Source organism: Populus nigra, chromosome 2, assembly GCF_951802175.1.
Source record: "Populus nigra chromosome 2, ddPopNigr1.1, whole genome shotgun sequence".
NCBI classification, from domain to species: Eukaryota; Viridiplantae; Streptophyta; class Magnoliopsida; order Malpighiales; family Salicaceae; genus Populus; species Populus nigra.
The window spans coordinates 39,357-58,665 of record NC_084853.1 but is presented as its reverse complement, the minus strand read 5'-3'; the positions used below and the strand labels follow the sequence as shown (position 1 = coordinate 58,665).

Sequence of the window (19,309 nt, the reverse complement as noted above, 5' to 3'; positions counted from 1 at the left end):
GCAAATTGAGCTATCTTTAAATACAAAACCAACACATACACTTATTTAGTTTCCAAACATATGTCGGAAATCAAATTGTTAAGTCATATTTTTTTAAATAAAATTATAAAACGAGTTTTAAATATAGTGTTTTTAAATTGATAACCAAATCAAATTAATCTTAGTAGTTCCAATAATTGTGTGTTTTTTTGTTTAAATCATTAATAAAATAGCAAAACATCATTGATTTTTCAAAAATTCGTATATACAACATTTTTTCTTCTCATTTCAAGTTACTTTTAAAACTTTAACTAACCTAACATCCATAAATTAATAATTCAAAGTCTAGATTGGATCAAATTTTAATATAAATAAAAATAAAATTGATATAATATGATTCGAATAAAAATATAATTGACTTGTAAATCAATCCACTTAGAAAAACAATTAACCAATAACATTGTTGATTTTTTTATAAAATTAAAAAAATAAATTGACTTGAGTATTGACCGGTGGCTTTTCTGGAGTTCGAGTTTAAAAAATATAATTATAGCACATGCACCATTTATTAAGAATTTTTTAATTTTTAAGCTATGGGCATGGACCGAACACGGGGTAGAGAAATAAATTATATAGTACAAGAAGATCGGTCCCTTCTTATTCGGTTCGGAGAATCCGTTAACCCACAATTGTTTTTTTAAAAGGCGACCTTTCCAATACTTTCCAGAATTGACCACGTTGGCTGGTTGTCGACGGCGCTCACTTATTTAAACCCCAAACCAACTCTCCCACGACTTCCCTTCCCTTTTTCCCTTTCTCTCCACCAGAAAATTCTGATCTCAAAAGCTAAATTATTAATTTAAATCATAATCAACATCAATGGCATCGTCAGCGCAATTAATGGGAGGGGGGAGTGTTGGCGGCGGCGGTCCCCGTTACGTACAAATGCAATCAGAGCCATCAACACCGTTACAACCACCATCATCCTCAATCATATCTTCCTTCTTCTCTTTCCGTCAAGGTTCGACACCGGAATCCGGCCGGATTTTTGATGAATTACCACAAGCTACTATTGTATCCGTCTCTCGACCCGACCCCAGCGATATTAGTCCTGTTCAATTATCTTATACAATCGAAGTTCAATATAAGCAGGTACCGATACGCGATCAATTAACCGAATTTGAACTAGATTTTGTTTATAGGTTTCTAAATTTTGTGTGCAAATTTGATTCTTTAGGTTTTGAATTTTGACTATTCAATTTGAATTTGAATTTGAATATTCTTTAGGCCGTGTTTGGATGCTCTAAATATTCATAAAAAAAGCTAGTAAAAAGTAAACTTTTGAAGCTACACATTAGGTATTGAAACATTATTGAACCCTCTAATTTGTACAGAATCTTTTGACTATAATTTCTTTTCTTGTTTTCTTGAAGAAACAGTATTGTACAATTTTTTTTTTTTGGAAATAGTAGGGGCAAAGAAATTTGAAATTTTTAACGTGCAATTTTATTTTGGTGAATGTAGTTCAAGTGGAGATTATTGAAGAAAGCGGCACAAGTGTTTTATTTACATTTTGCATTGAAGAAACGGGTGTTTTTCGAGGAAATTCTTGAGAAGCAAGAGCAGGTGTGTCTGTGTGTGTGGTGGATGGCATTGGTTGTGTTTGTTACTTTTGTAAATGAATTCTTTGAGGTTGTTATGTTGGTAATTTGATTTTTTTCTGGGAAGGTGTGTGGTTTTGATGTGCTTTTTATTGGAAAATTATATTAAAGGTTAAAGAATGGCTTCAAAATCTAGGAATAGGAGATCATACACCAATGGTTAATGATGATGATGATGCTGACGATGAGACCATTCCATTGCATCATGATGAGAGTGCCAAAAACAGGTCACAGCTTACACATTTGTGTAATTGTTAAACATGAATTATGTCCTTGTCTTCAATAATTCTCATAGTTCTTACAGGTGGTTTTTCTGTTCAGAGATGTTCCATCAAGTGCTGCTTTACCAGTTATCCGTCCAGCGTTGGGAAGACAGAATTCAATGTCGGACCGTGCAAAGGTTACAATGCAACAATATTTGAACCACTTTTTAGGGAACATGGATATTGTGAACTCCCGAGAGGTATTCTTCTTCTTCTTTTTCAAGTTTCTGGTGCTTGTTGAATTTTGTTGCTATTGTTATTTCGGAATACGTTTTCCTCATTTGTTTGTGGTAAGTGAAAACTCATATTTCAAGATAACAAAATGCATATCATAGATTAACTTTTATATGGTAGCGACTTTAGAAAAATGTAAATTTTAGATAGATAGATCTGATAGCTCTACTAGCTTTTTCTATGAAATCCAATGCGAGGGCCAGCTCAACTTATTTGTTTTAGTTCCTAGATGCCCTCTTTTTTTTTTTTGTTTTTTTTTGTTTTTTTTTTTTTTCTCTTGTCCTCCTATATATAAGATGTGAATATTTTTTTAAGAAAAATCGAATCCAACTTTCTTTTTTCTTCTTCCATGTTGCTTTAGGAATTTTTTAATTTAATATTCTAGAATCTAACAATGATCAATTAAGTACCACACTGTCTTTTGAATTTGTTATGTGATGTTCAAGCCACAATGCACCAGGCATCTCATGGAAGCATCAATTTCTCTTCCTTTCTCAATTGCATGTCCTAATCAGTGCTTCATGTCTTCTGCTCTTGTGTATCTATGATGGGGTTTGACTACTTTATGAGTCTTTGAACTCATCATAAGCATGCCGGCAGTTCATTCAACATAAGGCATCACTTGAACTGCCAGGCTGCCATTCATCTATGCAACCTTTAGAAACATCATTCCCTTGAATGCTTGAATCAATTGATATCTATTTAAGTCAGAAACTTTCTCTGTTTGCGTGGTGTGACGATGAACTGTATGAACCTAGTTCAATCCATAATCCCAAAGTCTTGGTTTTTGAAACTTGATGATTTGAAATTAAAAATATTTTCTTGCTTTTAATTTTTACTGCTTCTTGGTTGCTAATTGGCATGCATTTCACCATGCTGTTGTAGGTTTGCAAGTTTTTGGAGGTCTCTAAGCTGTCATTTTCACCAGAATATGGCCCTAAGCTGAAAGAAGAATATGTTATGGTGAAGCATCTACCACGAATAGTGAAGGATGATGATTCCAGGAAATGTTGTGCTTGCAGTTGGTTTAGTTGCTGTAATGACAACTGGCAGAAGGTAATGCAATCTTGCCCAAAACTAGGTCTGCATCTGGCTTTGATTTGAAGTTACATTTTTCATTTTTGTGTGTGCACAATTGTGCAAAAAATGAAGGTTTCTGTGTAGGGTTCTTCATCGTTACTTTTAGTTTTATTGACATTGTTGAATGATATTATGAGTATTTAACACTGAATCTTCTTCTAAGAACGCACATACAAGACCTCACAAATAAATGTTTGCACAAACATGTGCATTTGTGCAGGTACCTCCTCATTTTCTCCTTTATTGATTTAGATGGTTTGGAAATACTTCTGGTCTTTATATTCCAATTAGAAATCTTCTTGAAAAGAAAGTCAAATTTTGTTGGGTAGACTTGAAGTCTGGTATAAAAGCAGATTTTCTTTATGCATTGGCTTGTATTGTGGAGCTCAAATGTGAAAGGGGCACCACATATGCTGCCTAAGGTATACGCAGAAGCAACCAAACAAAATATCATCATCATGTCCATACATTTTGCTGGACAAGACTTGGTGAAATGCCTGGTCCTTGCACATAATTCTGCCAAGTTATCTGAAAGTCCTTGACATGATAACCGCAATTCATTTTGCAAGATAAAGAATTATGCTGTAGCATTGCATCTCACAATTTTTACCCTTTATGTATCTTATTCCTTAAAGATCCAGCATTTGCAATTTCCTTACAAAATCACAACTAGTTTATTGGATATTGCTGCAATTATTCAAACTTGATAATTGGATCAAAATTTTAGATAGAAAAAATGTTGTTTATCATTTTAAAGCTAAGAGGGAATTTGCGAGTAGTGGCAAGGGAAAAGATAAGTTCAACAATAATTTTCCCTGGAGATGCATGACAACTTTTGTGGTCTAATTGGGGGCTTCTTGATGGTACACCAACAATAGAATGCTGTAATTTTATCCATAACATTAAGAGTCACACAGCATTGTCCATGTTTTCTGATTTTCTGCAGGTGTGGGCTGTTTTGAAACCAGGATTCTTGGCGCTGCTGGCTGATCCTTTTGATACCAAGCTTTTGGATATAATTGTTTTTGATGTATTACCTGCTTCAGATGGAAGTGGTGAAGGCCGAGTGTCATTAGCAGTGGAAATAAAGGAGCGGAATCCTTTACGACATGGTTTTAAGGTAAGCAGCGTGTAGATTCTTTCTTATGTGGTGGTTTCTCTATCCTGCTTTTGTAACATGTAATCTTAAAATTTTGATGACATTATTTTGTACACGATCTGCCCCTATGCTTTGCTGATGATGGCATATCCTGGCTTTGGCGTTAGCTGCTTTACTTGTTTAAGGATCAGTTACCACACACAAGGACATTGTAAGCCGAAAAGTTATTGTAGTACAATACTGTTTTAATGTAAGGCAGCCTAGATGATAGCCATTACATTTTCAAAAGTGAGTGATCCTTCCCTGCATGTCAAAATCTGACTGATTACATGGGTGGTATTTTTAGGAAATGTCTAGTAAACAACTTAGCAAAGAAATATAGGTCAATTCATGCTAGATGCCTCTAGATACAACAGTTTCTTAGGTACTATATGTTCAATTTATTAATAGTGAATCCCAGCTATCATAATTCAGGCTAAATTGCTTAGTTCACTTTTATCAGTGACTTCCAGTTTTGTCAGTATCAATTAATTTTTTTCCTCGTACTTTCTAAAGCCTTCTGTAACTTTTGAAGTAAAACTCACCGTTTCTTTTTCCAGTTATAGAATGACTTCAGAACAAGTGAAAAATTCATTTTGAATCTGGTTATTACATTAGATATTCTAGTTTGTTTTTCCTTCTAAAAGTAGTTTTTTGTGCTTACACAAATCTCACTAATAAAGAATAAGAAACAAAGGGAAAGGGCTATCAGTGTATCATATTGTCTAACTGCATGACATTTTATTAGTTTTTGCTGATTTAATTACAAAACTGACCTCCATTTTCTTTTTTGCTGACTGGTTTTCATTTAGATATCTGAGCTCGCCTTAAGAATACTATGTCTTCCTATGATACAGGATCCTCAAACAACCAAATGACCTCCAAATCAAATATGAGATTACACAAGACAATACCACCACCTAAACAGCTGAACAAAAGACTTTAAGAACAAGAAGCTCACAGTAAAGCCAGGACCTCAACAACTAAAATCTAAACCACCGTGAAACAATGAGCATTCTGATTGGACCATGATCGAGTGTTTGGAGAGCATTAAAGAAGTACAACCAGCTTCTTCCAAGCAATTAGTCCATCCACTTAAATTAAAATTACTACAATCCAAAAACACAGCAAAACAAAACTCAAACATAGTTGAATGAAAATGAGGAAAAACTTCCAGGTACAATCTTCAAGACAATACCAAGTTAGAGGTCCTTTCTATATCACCTAATATCATGGAAACTACAACTTCCTTTCATACCTGGATCTACTTCTTGGTCTCCATTTTGGTTAGCTCTCGTTTGGAAGAGATTGATAGAACAGAAAATCCTTGCATGGGAAGGAGACAAAGAGCTGCAATAGTAAGTTTAACCTGGATGGTAGAAAATCAGGGTTAATAATTCATGTTTTGTGTAAAGTGCACATACATCCAAACAAATTGAAGTGCAGTTTTATTCAAAAAAGAAAGAAACAAAGAAATTTTTGGAAACTTTGTTGTTTTTCATGCAGAAAATTCCAGTGGGCTGTACTATTAGACAAAATACTGTGCTATTAGTGCCTCTTGAAGCAAAGTAGCGGTGTCTAAGGAAATTGTTTAAATTTGTGATGGATATTCCTCTTCATTACAGTTAAATTTATTAATGATTTTTAGAGATGAGGAAATTGTATCAGATAATATCACTCGCTAACAGATGATTGGAAACTTTAAAGGTTGCATGTGGAAACAGAAGCATAGACTTGAGATCTAAAAATGGTGCTAGAGTTAAAGATTGGGTTGCTGCAATTAATGATGCTGGACTTAGGCCTCCTGAGGGTTGGTGTCATCCTCATCGTTTTGCCTCTTTTGCTCCTCCTAGAGGTTTGTCTGAAGATGGTAGTCAGGCCCAGTGGTTTGTAGATGGTAGGGCAGCTTTTGAAGCCATTGCTTTATCAATTGAGGATGCTAAATCTGAGGTCAGATCCAGTACTTAGGATCAGCACTACTCATTAGTATTTATTCTGCCATATAATTTATATTTGGAAATTCTGTGCAGATATTTATTTGTGGCTGGTGGCTGTGCCCAGAGCTTTATCTACGACGTCCTTTTTGTGCTCATGCCTCCTCTAGACTTGATTCTTTGCTGGAAGCCAAAGCTAAACAAGGGGTTCAGGTGCAAACTGCTTGTTTATTGTTCTTCTTTCTGCTTTGACGCTTTGTTACTTGTGATGGTCCAAGAGCGTTTGGGAACGTGGTGCAAACCGCGTTCCCCCAAAATTCAATTTTTTTTTTTGCTAAAAATTAATTTTTCTAGTATGTTTTGGATCGTTTTGATGCGCTGTTCTAGAAAAATAATTTTAAAAAAATAAAAAAACATCATTTTGATGCATTTCGGCACGAAAAACACTTTGAAAAGCAACCGCAACCACTCCCAAACAGGTGATATTTGGTTTTATTTATAATATGCACAAAACTTTTGGAGCATTTTTCATTTATTTTTTTAAAGCATAACTAAAGGTATTAAAATGGAGGATAGGCCATGAATCTTTTTAATGGGCGCAGATGTTCTCTGGATTTATGGGAAGGGAGAATAAAAAGACAGCTTCTGTGAGAACTGTATTCCACTACATTTCTTTTCCACATGCACATGTGCTTCCTGGTTAAATGGTAAAATTACATATAAACTTTGGGGTACTGATAAAGTTTTAAAAATTATGGAAAACCCTCAACAGATAAAATAGAATTTTATCAAGATTCCTTTGCAAGAATTCTTCTGACTTGCTTTGGTTATGGATGACCACTGATTTAATCTTAATTTTTCACTGCAGATATATATTCTTCTCTATAAAGAGGTGGCTCTTGCTCTGAAAATCAATAGTGTCTATAGCAAGACAAAGCTTCTTAGTATCCATGAGAATGTGAGAGTGCTGCGCTACCCTGACCACTTTTCTACAGGTGTTTACCTTTGGTATGCATTATTGGACAGGCTCAAAGAGTGTCAGTGAGAACCAAATTTGAGTTATCTTCATGACAATGAGCTTTTCAGTTTCTGATATATATTTTGATTATGTTTAGGTCCCACCATGAAAAGCTTGTCATTGTTGATCACCAGATTTGCTTTATTGGAGGACTGGACTTGTGCTTTGGTCGTTATGACACTTGTGAACACAGAGTGGGTGACTGCCCTCCTCAAGTATGGCCAGGAAAGGATTATTATAATCCAAGGTAATTCGTTTTTCCTCTACTCATGAAGGAGTGTTTGTTTTTGTGGTTGGACTTGCTTTTCAAAGTGTTCTTCAAATTACTTTTTGTCCGAAAAAGTATTAAATCAATGCTTTTTATATGCTTTTTGATTGTTTTAATATGCTGATGTCAAAAATAAAATAAAAAAAGTCCAAAAAAATTATTTTGATGCATTTTCAATTGAAAAGCATCTTGTATCGCATTACCAAATACAAACTCAAATGCCTTTTCTTAGAATGTTCAATGAACATCTGTTGAGAGATGATGAAACATAAGAATGATTCGTTACTATGGTTATCTTTTGATTCCATCTTATATCTGTTGTCACTGGTTTCTGCTGTTTAATTAACGTACTATATGCTTAATTGCAGTTACAAGATTGTTCAAAGTAATAAACACAAATAGATGCTCAATCAAAGACAATCAATTGAAGTGCTTATGTTATTGTACTTGAAGTAAATCTTACAACAATTTGCCAATAGCATTTTTGTGCAATGCTTTACTGTGTTTGAAAATGCGGTGCATGTGCTTTTGCAAAAGTGCATCTGGGCTGAAAAGGCATCAATTTGAAGCTTTTTTGGATGCTTTTAAATGATTTTGACATTTTCATATCAAAACCATCCAAAAGCATGCAAACATTTTGATGTTGTTTTAGTCCCAAAGTTTTTTGAACATCATTTTCAAACGCAGCCCAAACTCATTACCAAACACATTCTTAGTCATAAAAAGACTTCTGTTCAATGAGTCATCTGAAAATTATGACTGATTAGTGTGGTGTGCAATCAGCATATTAATTTACTGGATTAGAAGCAGGGTTTGCATTTGCTGGATTTATGAAATGAATTTTCTCTTCATTTTCCAGGGAATCTGAACCAAATTCATGGGAAGATATGATGAAAGATGAACTGGATCGTGGCAAATATCCTCGCATGCCTTGGCATGATGTCCATTGTGCTCTTTGGGGACCACCTTGCCGTGATGTAGCTAGGCACTTTGTACAGCGTTGGAACTATGCCAAGGTCAAAGTTTAGCACCAATTAGTATGGTTGTGCTGCTGGTTGGGGAAAACTTTTAATTTTAACATGAATATACTTTTTTCCTTTTCCAGAGAAGTAAAGCTCCATATGAGGAAGCTATTCCACTACTTATGCCTCAGCAGCACATGGTTATTCCACACTATATGGGGCAAAACAGAGAGATGGAAGTTGAAAGAAAGGGTATCAAAGATGATGTGAAAGGAATCAAACGGCAAGATTCATTTTCATCTAGATCATCTTTACAAGACATCCCTCTTCTTTTGCCTCAGGAAGCTGAGGGGCCTGATGGTTCTGGTGTAGGTCCAAAATTAAACGGGTTGGACTCTACCCCTGGCAGAAGCCTTCCACATGCTTTTTGGAAATCCAAAATTGAATTGGTTGTTCCAGATATGCCAATGACAAGCTTCGTAGATAACAATGGCTCAGATCTTCATGTGAAAATGTCACCAGATTTATTGGCGCAGCCTGGCACCAAAGCTTCGGACTTGGAGTGGTGGGAAACACAAGAAAGGGTTGATCAGGTTGGTTCTGCGGATGAAAGTGGCCAAGTTGGTCCTCGTGTTTCTTGTCATTGTCAGGTGGGTTACAACTCATGATGTTTTATGCAATTCTTATTTAACATGACCAAGAAAGCATAAGAGACCTACCTTGAGTCATCTGATAATCTCAGTCCTCAATGCCATCATGGGATCTTATTTAACATACTTTGCCCCAAATTTCTTACTGTTCATGATATGTGTAGATTAAGTATTGCACGCCTTATGGCTAGCCATAGAAGCATCTAATTTTTATTTTAATCTACTAGATGTAAATCAAATTTAGAGGAACTGAAAGGTCTGTCCATTTATTGAAAAAAAAAAGAGAAGAAATGTGAAAATCTAAAACCGGTGCCAGCCTTGAGTTCTGCATTTGGAAAGAAAAAAGTGAAGGTCTAATATCTGTTACTATATGCTTTTGAATCTCACCCAGGAATTCTATTGGTACATGACCAATGATGAATGTTGTACAATTGGAAGAGAACAATTTATTTGGTGTTTTTGTTGCTGGTGATTAATGTGTATAATTGGAAGAGCATATGTGTTTCTGTTTTAATTTCACATTCTACAAGACAATACAATTGTTTTTTTTCCCATTAACTTTACCATTATTATTTAGCACTTTTTATGTTTATATATAATCCATAAAACTTATCTGTATCCTCTGGCATCAATGATTTCTCTCATTTTCCAGGTCATAAGGAGTGTGAGTCAGTGGTCTGCTGGAACAAGCCAAATTGAAGAGAGTATTCACTGTGCTTATTGTTCTCTTATTGAGAAAGCAGAGCACTTTGTCTACATCGAGGTATAAACTATTATGCATTATTTATTGTTTCTTTCTGTGAATGGAACCAGCTGCCTATCGAAGAACTCAAGGACAAGGACATCCAGCTCAATTTGAATAGATTCCTTGGTGGAATTATATTTTGAGCCACTCAATTGAAAAGATTGTGTGCTGTTCATTCTTCTCACAATCATATCGACTAGAATTGAGTTTTTCAAGTCATCTTGAACAGCTGCTTGCAAAATTACCATCTCATTATATAGGTTCAGTCACCGAGAGTGGGATCTTGCATCACTGGAAAGGAAGAGTGCCACGAGTTTGGTTTAAAGCACAAAATAAAAAGGGGCTGTACTTGATGCTAATGGTGCAGTGACAAAAGATTTCAAGTGCTAAGTATTTATATAAATGGTTTTTAGATAAGAGCAAAGGGTAGAATGGCAAGGAGAAACTTGTATCTAACACAAAATATAAGTTTTCAAGCTTTATCTCGTAATATAGAGGGTTGGTATTCGCACAGGGGCAATCCCATCTCTAAACTACCCAACTGCACTCGGTACCCTTCACCATCTCCTCAATATCAGGCGAAGGCAATTGATTCCAGTTTCATCTGTTATCCAGAGTCATGAGTTCATTTAGACACTCTGATATTACATTATGGACTTGCTCATTTACATTTTCTAAGATTGCATCTTGAAAGACATGTATATGAGCCTGGGCCCTGGGTAGGCTAAGGAAAGGAAAAATCAAGACTGTAGAACTGTGGCCTAGGATGAATGGGTTTAGGCCACAGGAAGTGGATTTAGTCAGTTTTAGAGGGGAAGTGTTATACATTGTTGGAAGCTGTGAATTGATTGCTGCTTAGAGAGAAAGAATAATAAACTTTATACAGAAGAATAGCTTTTCATCTATGAGGAAACAGCGGGGAAATATTAATGGATGTCACTTTCTAATGATTCTAAAGAGTTTTCTTTAATGCTGGCAAAAGCATCAAGAAAGATTTTACCATAAGCTTTTAATAATTTGGTTAACAGATGGTTATGTGAATGAGCAGACTAAAAGAATTAATTTTATTAACTGTAATTATTCTTTATTTTTGCTGTCTTTCTAATCACCATGAAAGTTTCATATTTTAATGTTAAGGCAGCTTTTTAAAGTCTGAAGTTATTCATTTTGCCTGACTTTTGCTTCATTGCTGGGTTTCCCAGAATCAATTTCTTATATCAGGTCTTTCAGGAGATGATATTATACGGAATCGTGTGTTAGAAGCTTTGTATCGGCGTATTATGCGAGCATTTAATGATAAGAAATGTTTCAGGGTCATAATTGTCATACCACTGCTTCCAGGTTTCCAGGTTCTAATTCTTGGCTCATTCCCTGAAATTTGAAATCTGAATGTTCCTTTTCTTTTTCTTTTTCTTTTGTTGGCTCAAGTTTTAGTCTCACAGGGTGGTGTAGATGATGGTGGTGCAGCATCTGTCAGAGCCATAATGCATTGGCAATATCGAACTATTTGCAGAGGACAGAATTCAATATTGCATAATCTTTATGATCATCTTGGTCCCAAGACACATGATTACATTTCTTTCTATGGCCTTAGATCTTATGGTCGACTTTTTGATGGTGGTCCTGTGGCCACTAGTCAGGTTTTCTCTTTGATGCATAGATATTGTACAGTTCATTAACTTCATCTTTATTTTGCTCCACGGTCATTGACAAAATTCTGTTAGCACCTCACCTCAATGTATAATATTTGGTGATTTATTCACTTCATCTATTAATGTACACGCTTCTTTACATTTGACACAATGCTTATTGATCCTTACTGTACCTACAGGTGTATGTCCATAGTAAAATCATGATAATAGATGACCGTACAACCTTGATTGGATCAGCCAATATCAATGACAGGAGTCTGCTTGGGTCACGAGATTCTGAGGTATCACTTTTTTCCATGTTTTTCTACAAGCTTTACTGTTTTGAGAAATTTTGATTCTCAAAGTTAAAACATACCCGATACAATTAAGAAATGATCATCTGTCCCGGTTCAAACTTTAAACAGAGTGCCCTTGATAAAGTTTGTCACTGGAAAAGAACAAAGATAAAATTGGATCTATGATGAGTAAGTGAGCAGGAGTGAAAGAGAATGAGAATTGATATTATAGCATATGGGCAGTAAAACTTTTAACGATGAAGGAATATTATTACATTGTTTCTTTGTGACAATATTTTTAGATTGGGGTACTTATTGAAGACAAAGAGTTAGTGGACTCGTTAATGGGAGGGAAGCCTCGGAAAGCTGGAAAATTTACTCTTAGTCTTCGCCTTTCATTGTGGTCTGAACACCTTGGTCTTCATTCCAAAGCGGTTAGTGTTTGTGATTGTAGAAATATTGACTGCTCCACAGTGGAGGAAATCACAGCACTGATAGATTATTGCTAACTGCTTTCCAGCTGACTCTGTACATTCTTTTTTCTTTTAATCTCAGATCAATAAAGTAATTGACCCAGTAATTGATTCAACTTACAAAGACATATGGATGTCAACTGCAAAGGTGAGAACAAAAATGGTTTTATTTTAGCAGACTATTTAATTCAGTACCTTTTCTTTTTCAAAATTTAGATTCAATGCGAAGAACATTTGGGAACTGCTGCCTGTTTGTTCAAATATCCCATGTATATATATATATATATATAGTGTCAGATAAGATAATGTTGTGTGTTTATGCTGAATCTGGAGGTCTTCCCTATGTATTGAGGGCTGAGTTCATGGGTTCAAAAGCTTGCATTAAAATAGGGTGTAAGTTGCTAGTCATTGTCTTATGTAGTTTCCAAGTTCTTAAACAAAACCTAATAGAAGAAAACTCCTTAGACCACACGACATAGTGCCACATTTGTATAACACCCTTTTACAACACGCTGAATTGTAACGCTTAGATTGTTATCTTCTTTTGTCTTTTAGCTTATTTTGTCTTTATCGGATAATTTCATTTTAATCCCTGGATTTGATGCTAGAATACATGTCGGTCTTAAAATATTTTTTGAATTATCAATATAAGCAAAAATAACCAGCTTTTATGTGATAGATTTTTGATAATATTCAAACCTAACACAATATAATTAAGTATCATAGATTGAAATATTTTTCCAAGTGTATTAAAATTTTCTGCGCTGTCTATGATAATATCTTATGATCCTAATTGAACTTTCAGCAATTGTCCATAATAATTCCTTACGAATATCTACTTCTTTAGTTTCATCTAGTTTTTAAATCATTTGATAAAAAAAAAAAAATTGACTTCTTTCATTGATAACCTAACATTTGCACTCCTTTCACAATATCAACAAATATAGGTTTCTTATTCATATAACTTGTAAAACACATTAACAAAATATTTAAAATATCAAGTCAAGTCATGTACTTGAAATAATCATGCTCTCCTTCATCTGCGATGCTTTTTTCCAATTTATCAATGAGTAAATATATGACCAATTTTTCCTTACTCGAGTAATTTGTTTTAAAAAATGAAATCATTATCACATGCATCCATATAAATTACTTGATTAACAAAGTTTTTTTCTTGTAATTTTACTGGAACTTAATCTTTTCATTTATATTCAAGTATTGGCCATCCATCAATAGCAACAGGACCCAATTTTGTACTGTCTCCTCTCTAGTGAAACCATTAAAAGATGTATTAGTTTCTTCGAGTGTAGATTTTGCGTTTTCTCCTCCTTTCACTTTTGCTTGAAAGGTTTTTTAATTCATGATAATTGGATTGGATGATCTAGTTCATATAGTTTTGTCGATTCGACTCATCTACTTTCTTTAGATGTGTTTTTTTCTTCTAAAAACTAGCAAAAAGTGAACTACAGTATTATATATCCCATCTCTGTTGTAAACTTGAGTAGATGTATCAAGACTCCAGGGGCAAAAGAAATTCTTCAAGTGTTTTTGTTTTCAACCAGATATAAGGGGGGTAGAAATGATTCTCTGTATCGTATCAGCTATAAGAATTGCTTTTTGCATGAGGTTGTCCGCTTGGTGCTTTTGCATTTGCCTCCAATTTGGCACGCAAACTAACGATTTATTGATGATTCTCATTTGACAGACAAATACCATGATCTACCAGGATGTCTTCTCTTGCGTGCCTAATGATCTTATACATACCAGGTATGATACTTCACTTATCATCTCCCCCACCATGCTCTCTAATTGGGTGCGTGCACGCGCGCTAACTGATTGCTTTCTGTCCCCGACCACCCGCAGAGCTGCGCTCAGACAAAGTATGGTGTCCCGGAAGGATAGGCTTGGTCACACCACCATCGATTTAGGGATAGCCCCCCAAAAGCTTGAATCTTACCAAAATGGAGACATAAAAAACACCGATCCACTGGAGAGATTACAGTCGACGCGAGGACATCTTGTTTCTTTCCCTTTGGAGTTCATGTGCAAGGAAGACTTAAGACCTGTGTTTAATGAGAGCGAGTATTATGCATCCCAAGTTTTTCATTAAGAGTAGAGGGTCGGTCCGTTCCAAGTCCCAGTCTTTTTCTTTGCTGGGTCACTGGTTACTGGTTTTCGAACCAGTGATGATTACTGATAATGTCATCAGCCATTGTTTTATAGCGTTCAAATCAATTCGTAAAAAGAATCCTTAATCTTTTTTGTTCTTCTTCCTTTTCCTTTTCGAACTTGCAGAAAAATACGAGGGATAGAGATAAAGAGAGCTAGCTATAAATGTAAGTGATGTATCTTGAACATTGTTGTATATATATATATATATAAAAAAAAAAAACCAAGTATACGTACTTTTAGCAGCATTGCTCTTCAACCATGTTTTTTTTTTTTTTCCATCGAAAAGATTATTAAATCAGTCAATTTTTTCTTGGGTCCCTGGTCTTTGCAATTTAAGTATGAAGAGAAAATTGAAATATATAGAAAGTTAATGTGCACAAAGTAGCAAAGGAGCGGTGCTGTTGGATTTTTAAAATTTATTTTTGACTTTGATATATTAAATGATTTAAAAATATTAAAAATAATTAATTTAGAGTAAAAAAAATTCAATTGTTTTTTATAATAAACATGTTGAAACTCAATGATGAAGACACTACTTTAATAAAGGAAATCCCCAACTAACTTGCTTATTATGCATAGGAAAAATAGGTCATAAAAGAGTTTTTAAATTTAAATTTTAATTAAAAAATGGATTAAGAAAATATTTCCATTTAGGATAATAGTAGTTATTAAATGAATTATTTTAAGGCCAATATTACTTTTTAAATATCTTTAATCAAGATAGTTTTTTTCTGTATATTTACTTTTTTTTTTCAAATCAATTAAAAGATATTCAAAAGATATATCGATGAAGTGAATTTAAGCTAAGATTATTACAAAATAACTATTTTTCAAGTAATTCTAAGAAAATTTTCAAGAAAGATAAAAATATCATACAAGTTTAATCTATAAATATGCAAAATAATAATTTATAACAAATATATTTTCAAAACAAATATAATATCAGCATGCATGCATACTAACATGTGTATCCAAATTTATAAAATATATTAATTTAAGGTTCTAATATGCATACTAATAATAAAAATATATATACTTAAATTAAAATAAAAAAAATATTTATTTATTAAAGCACTTTAAAATAATACGATTTCTGTTCTTGTCAATGATAAATTATTTATTCTTAAGATTTTATTATCTTTTAGTTGTATAACTAGAAAGTTTGCAATATATCTCTCAAGATCCCAACACCACTACTTTGCTTTTTCTATATAAGATATCTAAACAAAAAATTATATAATTCAAATATCTCTTAACAAGATTAATCTAAACTCTAGAATTAAGGAAAATCAAATCATAAAAATTAAAAGAAAACACTAAAAATAAGATGAAAAAGTGGATAAATCTAAAAAATACGACTATTCTTTATTTACCTTTGTTTAAAGTGAATTTTGGAAGTTAAAACGTTAAAGAACTAATAAAAATTAATTTTTATCATTATTAATCATTGACTAACTACTGTAAATTAAGAATTAAATATAGAAAAATCAAGAGTTATTTAAGTGGAAAAAATAAAGGTTATTTAAGATTAATTTATTATTTACGTATAATTTGTTTATTTAAAATAAATTTCAACACTTCCACGTGTCTAATTCTTCCTTCCTTCGATTATGCTGATAAAAATCATCACCACAACCATGTTTGATTTGATTCCTTCATCACCATCTGATCTTGCTTCCTCGACTAGATGTTCCTGCATCTTGTCTCCCAAGTTTTCACCATTACGCAAACTCCTTACTCATTCTTTAATTTCAACCATATGTAACAAAATAATATCATCTTGCTTCTTAGTAAGATCAAATTAATTATTTTTAAAATATATTTTCCCAAAAACTTGAAACATATTATTTCCAATGAACTTTTTTCCTTTAGATTAAACTAGATTTTACACTCACATGATGCCTGAGAAGAATTTCAAAATTAATTTTTATTTAATTTCAAGGAAATTAAAATAAATATCCGCAAGAGTTTTAAAATTTAAACTTTAAAGGAAAAAATGTATTTCTTAAGTCAAAGTTCTCATTCTTTATTTATGTATTTTTTAGTTTTGATTAAAAATGTCTTTTTTATTAACAATATTGTATTTTAATAACAAAAAACCAAGATAATTAAAATAAATATTCATAAGAATCTCAATAATTTAAACTGAGGAAGGATAAAGTTTATCTCTTTAGGCAAAACCTCCTTTTCCTTATTAATGTTTTTTTTACAAAAAAAATATTTTTTAATTAGTAGTGCGTTTTTTTTAAAAAAAAACTTATCATAATCTAAAAATCAAGTTTCAAAAAAAAAAAGAAGAGAAAATAATCATGTTTTCATATTTTTTATGTGAATTTATTTAAAATAAAAGAATAATTAATTTGTGAAAACTATATAAAAATTAACAATACAAAAATATGTATTTTACTCTCAATTAATATTTATGTACGATTTGTTTCTTACAATTTATTGCATATTATGCTCATCTATAATTTTTAACAAAGTTATTGTAACTATAACCATAAAAGTTTTAATTTTATTTACAAAATATGACATAATATGATGATTTTTTTTAAATAGCATTTTAATTGTTAATTCAAAAGGAATTATTTTTTAAAATAGCATTTTAATTTTTTTTAATATGTAAGTTTGACAATAATACATATTAAAGGTAAAATAATTTTTTTTTCATATTTTATTATGTTTTGTCCACTATAACCAAACAGGATAAAAAAACAATCACTTCGTCTTATACACCATTACAAAACACGATTTTATTTATCTTCTTTTCTATCTTATCTTCTTTGTCCTTACTGTCTATATCTTTTATGTTCTATAAGAATAACCGTACACTACCTTAGTGCTAAGTTAAACAAACACTAGCAAGTTTTATTATGTAATATTTAATTATTGATTTAGGACAGTAGAGACGGTGATTGATAGTAGATAAAATTATGTTTAGTACTGATATACAAAACAAAATACGTGTTTTTGTATCCTATTTGATTAATAATAGACAATACAAAATAAAATATAAAAGTTCATTTTGCTTTTAATATATATTATTATCAAACTTACATATTAAAGACACACACACTTTAGTTTATATCGAGTGTTGAAATTAATAATATTATAATAATTCTAATTATAAAATTCTTACTGACCTAACAGATTGACTCGAGACATGATTAATTGAGAGGGCCTGACCTGGTCTAGGTTTAAGAGAAAATAGAGGATGAATTGACCTGACTTGACTTTATCAAAAACTTGGGTCAACCCGTAATCTAGTCAACTAGAGATAAAACACGGGTCAAAAACCCATTCATTTTTTTTTATCAAAATGACATCATTTTAATCATTTTTAATTTGGGTTAACTTGGGTCAAGGGTTGACCCTTCCACTCCATGATCCTGGCCTTGCTCTAGGTCGGGTTTTAAAACTATGATAATAACTACTTTTATCTTTATATGCATTAATTTGACAATTTTAAAATTAAGAATTTGTTCTAGGGATATTTTAGGAATAAAAAAAAAAAAATATTACCTCTAGAGATATGTCCTTTGTTTGTTTTATATTTTGAAAGTATAAAAATTCACTCCAAAATTATCTCAATGACATGTTTTTTATGTTTTTATCTTTGTCTCTTCAACTAAACTTGTTTCTATCTTTACTGTTTTTATCTTTTCTATTTCAAGAGAATAATCAAATGCTACCTTAATGATAGCACACTTTAGTCATTTGATCCTAAAAAGTTAAATCAATTTTCAATTAGTTCCAACATAGAAACGAAGGATATGAAAGAAGATATTAATTCTACTAACTTTCCAGTTGTTTTCAAATTATACTAGAAGAGAATTAATTTCAACACTCAATATAAATTAAAATAAAAAATATTATCTAATTATTTTTTTAAATATATCAAGTTTGATAGTAAAATATATTAAAGATAAAATAAATTTTTTTAATATTTTATTTTATCTTGTTCATAATTAACCGAATAAGATATAAAGACAATTATTCTCTCTAAAATAGATTTATTTTATCACCATCTCTTGTTTTCTCTTGTCTCCTCTGTACCAATTGTCTTCATCTCTTCTATCTCGAGACACTAACTAAATGCTATCCTAAAGACTAAAATGTGAGAAAAAAAATTAAAGTTTGGGATTGAAATGTAATCACCTAAAACTATAGGCATCAATTATATAAAAAATGAAAATTTCAAATGCTAAATTAGAATTTTATGCAAATAATAGTAGATTTCACTGTAGCAAAACATTGTAATATACATTGTTCCACTATAGTGAAATTATATTGATGATATATATTTAAAATCATGCTATCCTCATTTAAAACTTATAATAATCTCTCAAATAAACTATATTGTAAATAAAAAGATTAATATAATTTCACATATATATTTAGTCCAAAACAAGAAAATATATCATAAATATCTCTTTATTGTAATTTTTATGGGAAATCCAAAAAAAATGATTATTTTTGTATAATCTTAACAGAAAATTAAATGAATAAAAGATTTTAAAACTGAATTACTAAAAAATTAAAATAAAAAAAATGACGCCTATGCCGATGGAGGTGGAGAATCAAGCCTGCATGCATGGGCAGGATATATAGGGGGCTGGAAAAGAACAACATGATATTTGTCTCTGCAACTTCTCGTAATTAGAGAGGTCACTATAGTTGCTTTTTTTGGTTTTCCAAATCTAATTTCAGCTTCTATTTTGCCCTAAAACATTTCAAACTCATTGAAACACAGAATCTCCTAAAATTAGGGTATGAAAAAAAAGCATATTGTCACAATAAGAAGT

At 32.2% G+C, this 19,309-nt stretch overlaps 1 protein-coding gene across 3 annotated transcripts; it reads left to right on the top strand.

Moving 5' to 3' along the window:
* The first annotated feature begins 640 nt into the window (after positions 1 to 640).
* On the top strand, positions 641 to 14,594 carry LOC133682537 (phospholipase D zeta 1-like). 3 transcript variants are annotated; one of them, XM_062105911.1, is made up of 20 exons: positions 643 to 1,131; positions 1,504 to 1,605; positions 1,752 to 1,867; positions 1,962 to 2,103; positions 3,023 to 3,193; positions 4,164 to 4,337; positions 6,063 to 6,305; positions 6,386 to 6,502; positions 7,158 to 7,297; positions 7,405 to 7,554; positions 8,435 to 8,591; positions 8,681 to 9,187; positions 9,840 to 9,950; positions 11,135 to 11,281; positions 11,375 to 11,572; positions 11,764 to 11,865; positions 12,162 to 12,293; positions 12,415 to 12,480; positions 14,038 to 14,099; positions 14,196 to 14,594. In XM_062105911.1, exons 1-20 carry the CDS (start codon positions 859 to 861, stop codon positions 14,440 to 14,442), a joined length of 3,357 nt encoding a protein of 1,118 aa, XP_061961895.1. In that variant the 5' UTR covers positions 643 to 858; the 3' UTR covers positions 14,443 to 14,594. The 3 variants fall into 3 exon arrangements, with proteins under 3 accessions (XP_061961894.1, XP_061961895.1, XP_061961896.1); XM_062105912.1 differs by having other exon boundaries at positions 1,108 to 1,131; positions 1,777 to 1,867; XM_062105910.1 differs by having other exon boundaries at positions 641 to 1,131; positions 14,038 to 14,594.
* The last annotated feature ends 4,715 nt before the right edge of the window (positions 14,595 to 19,309 follow it).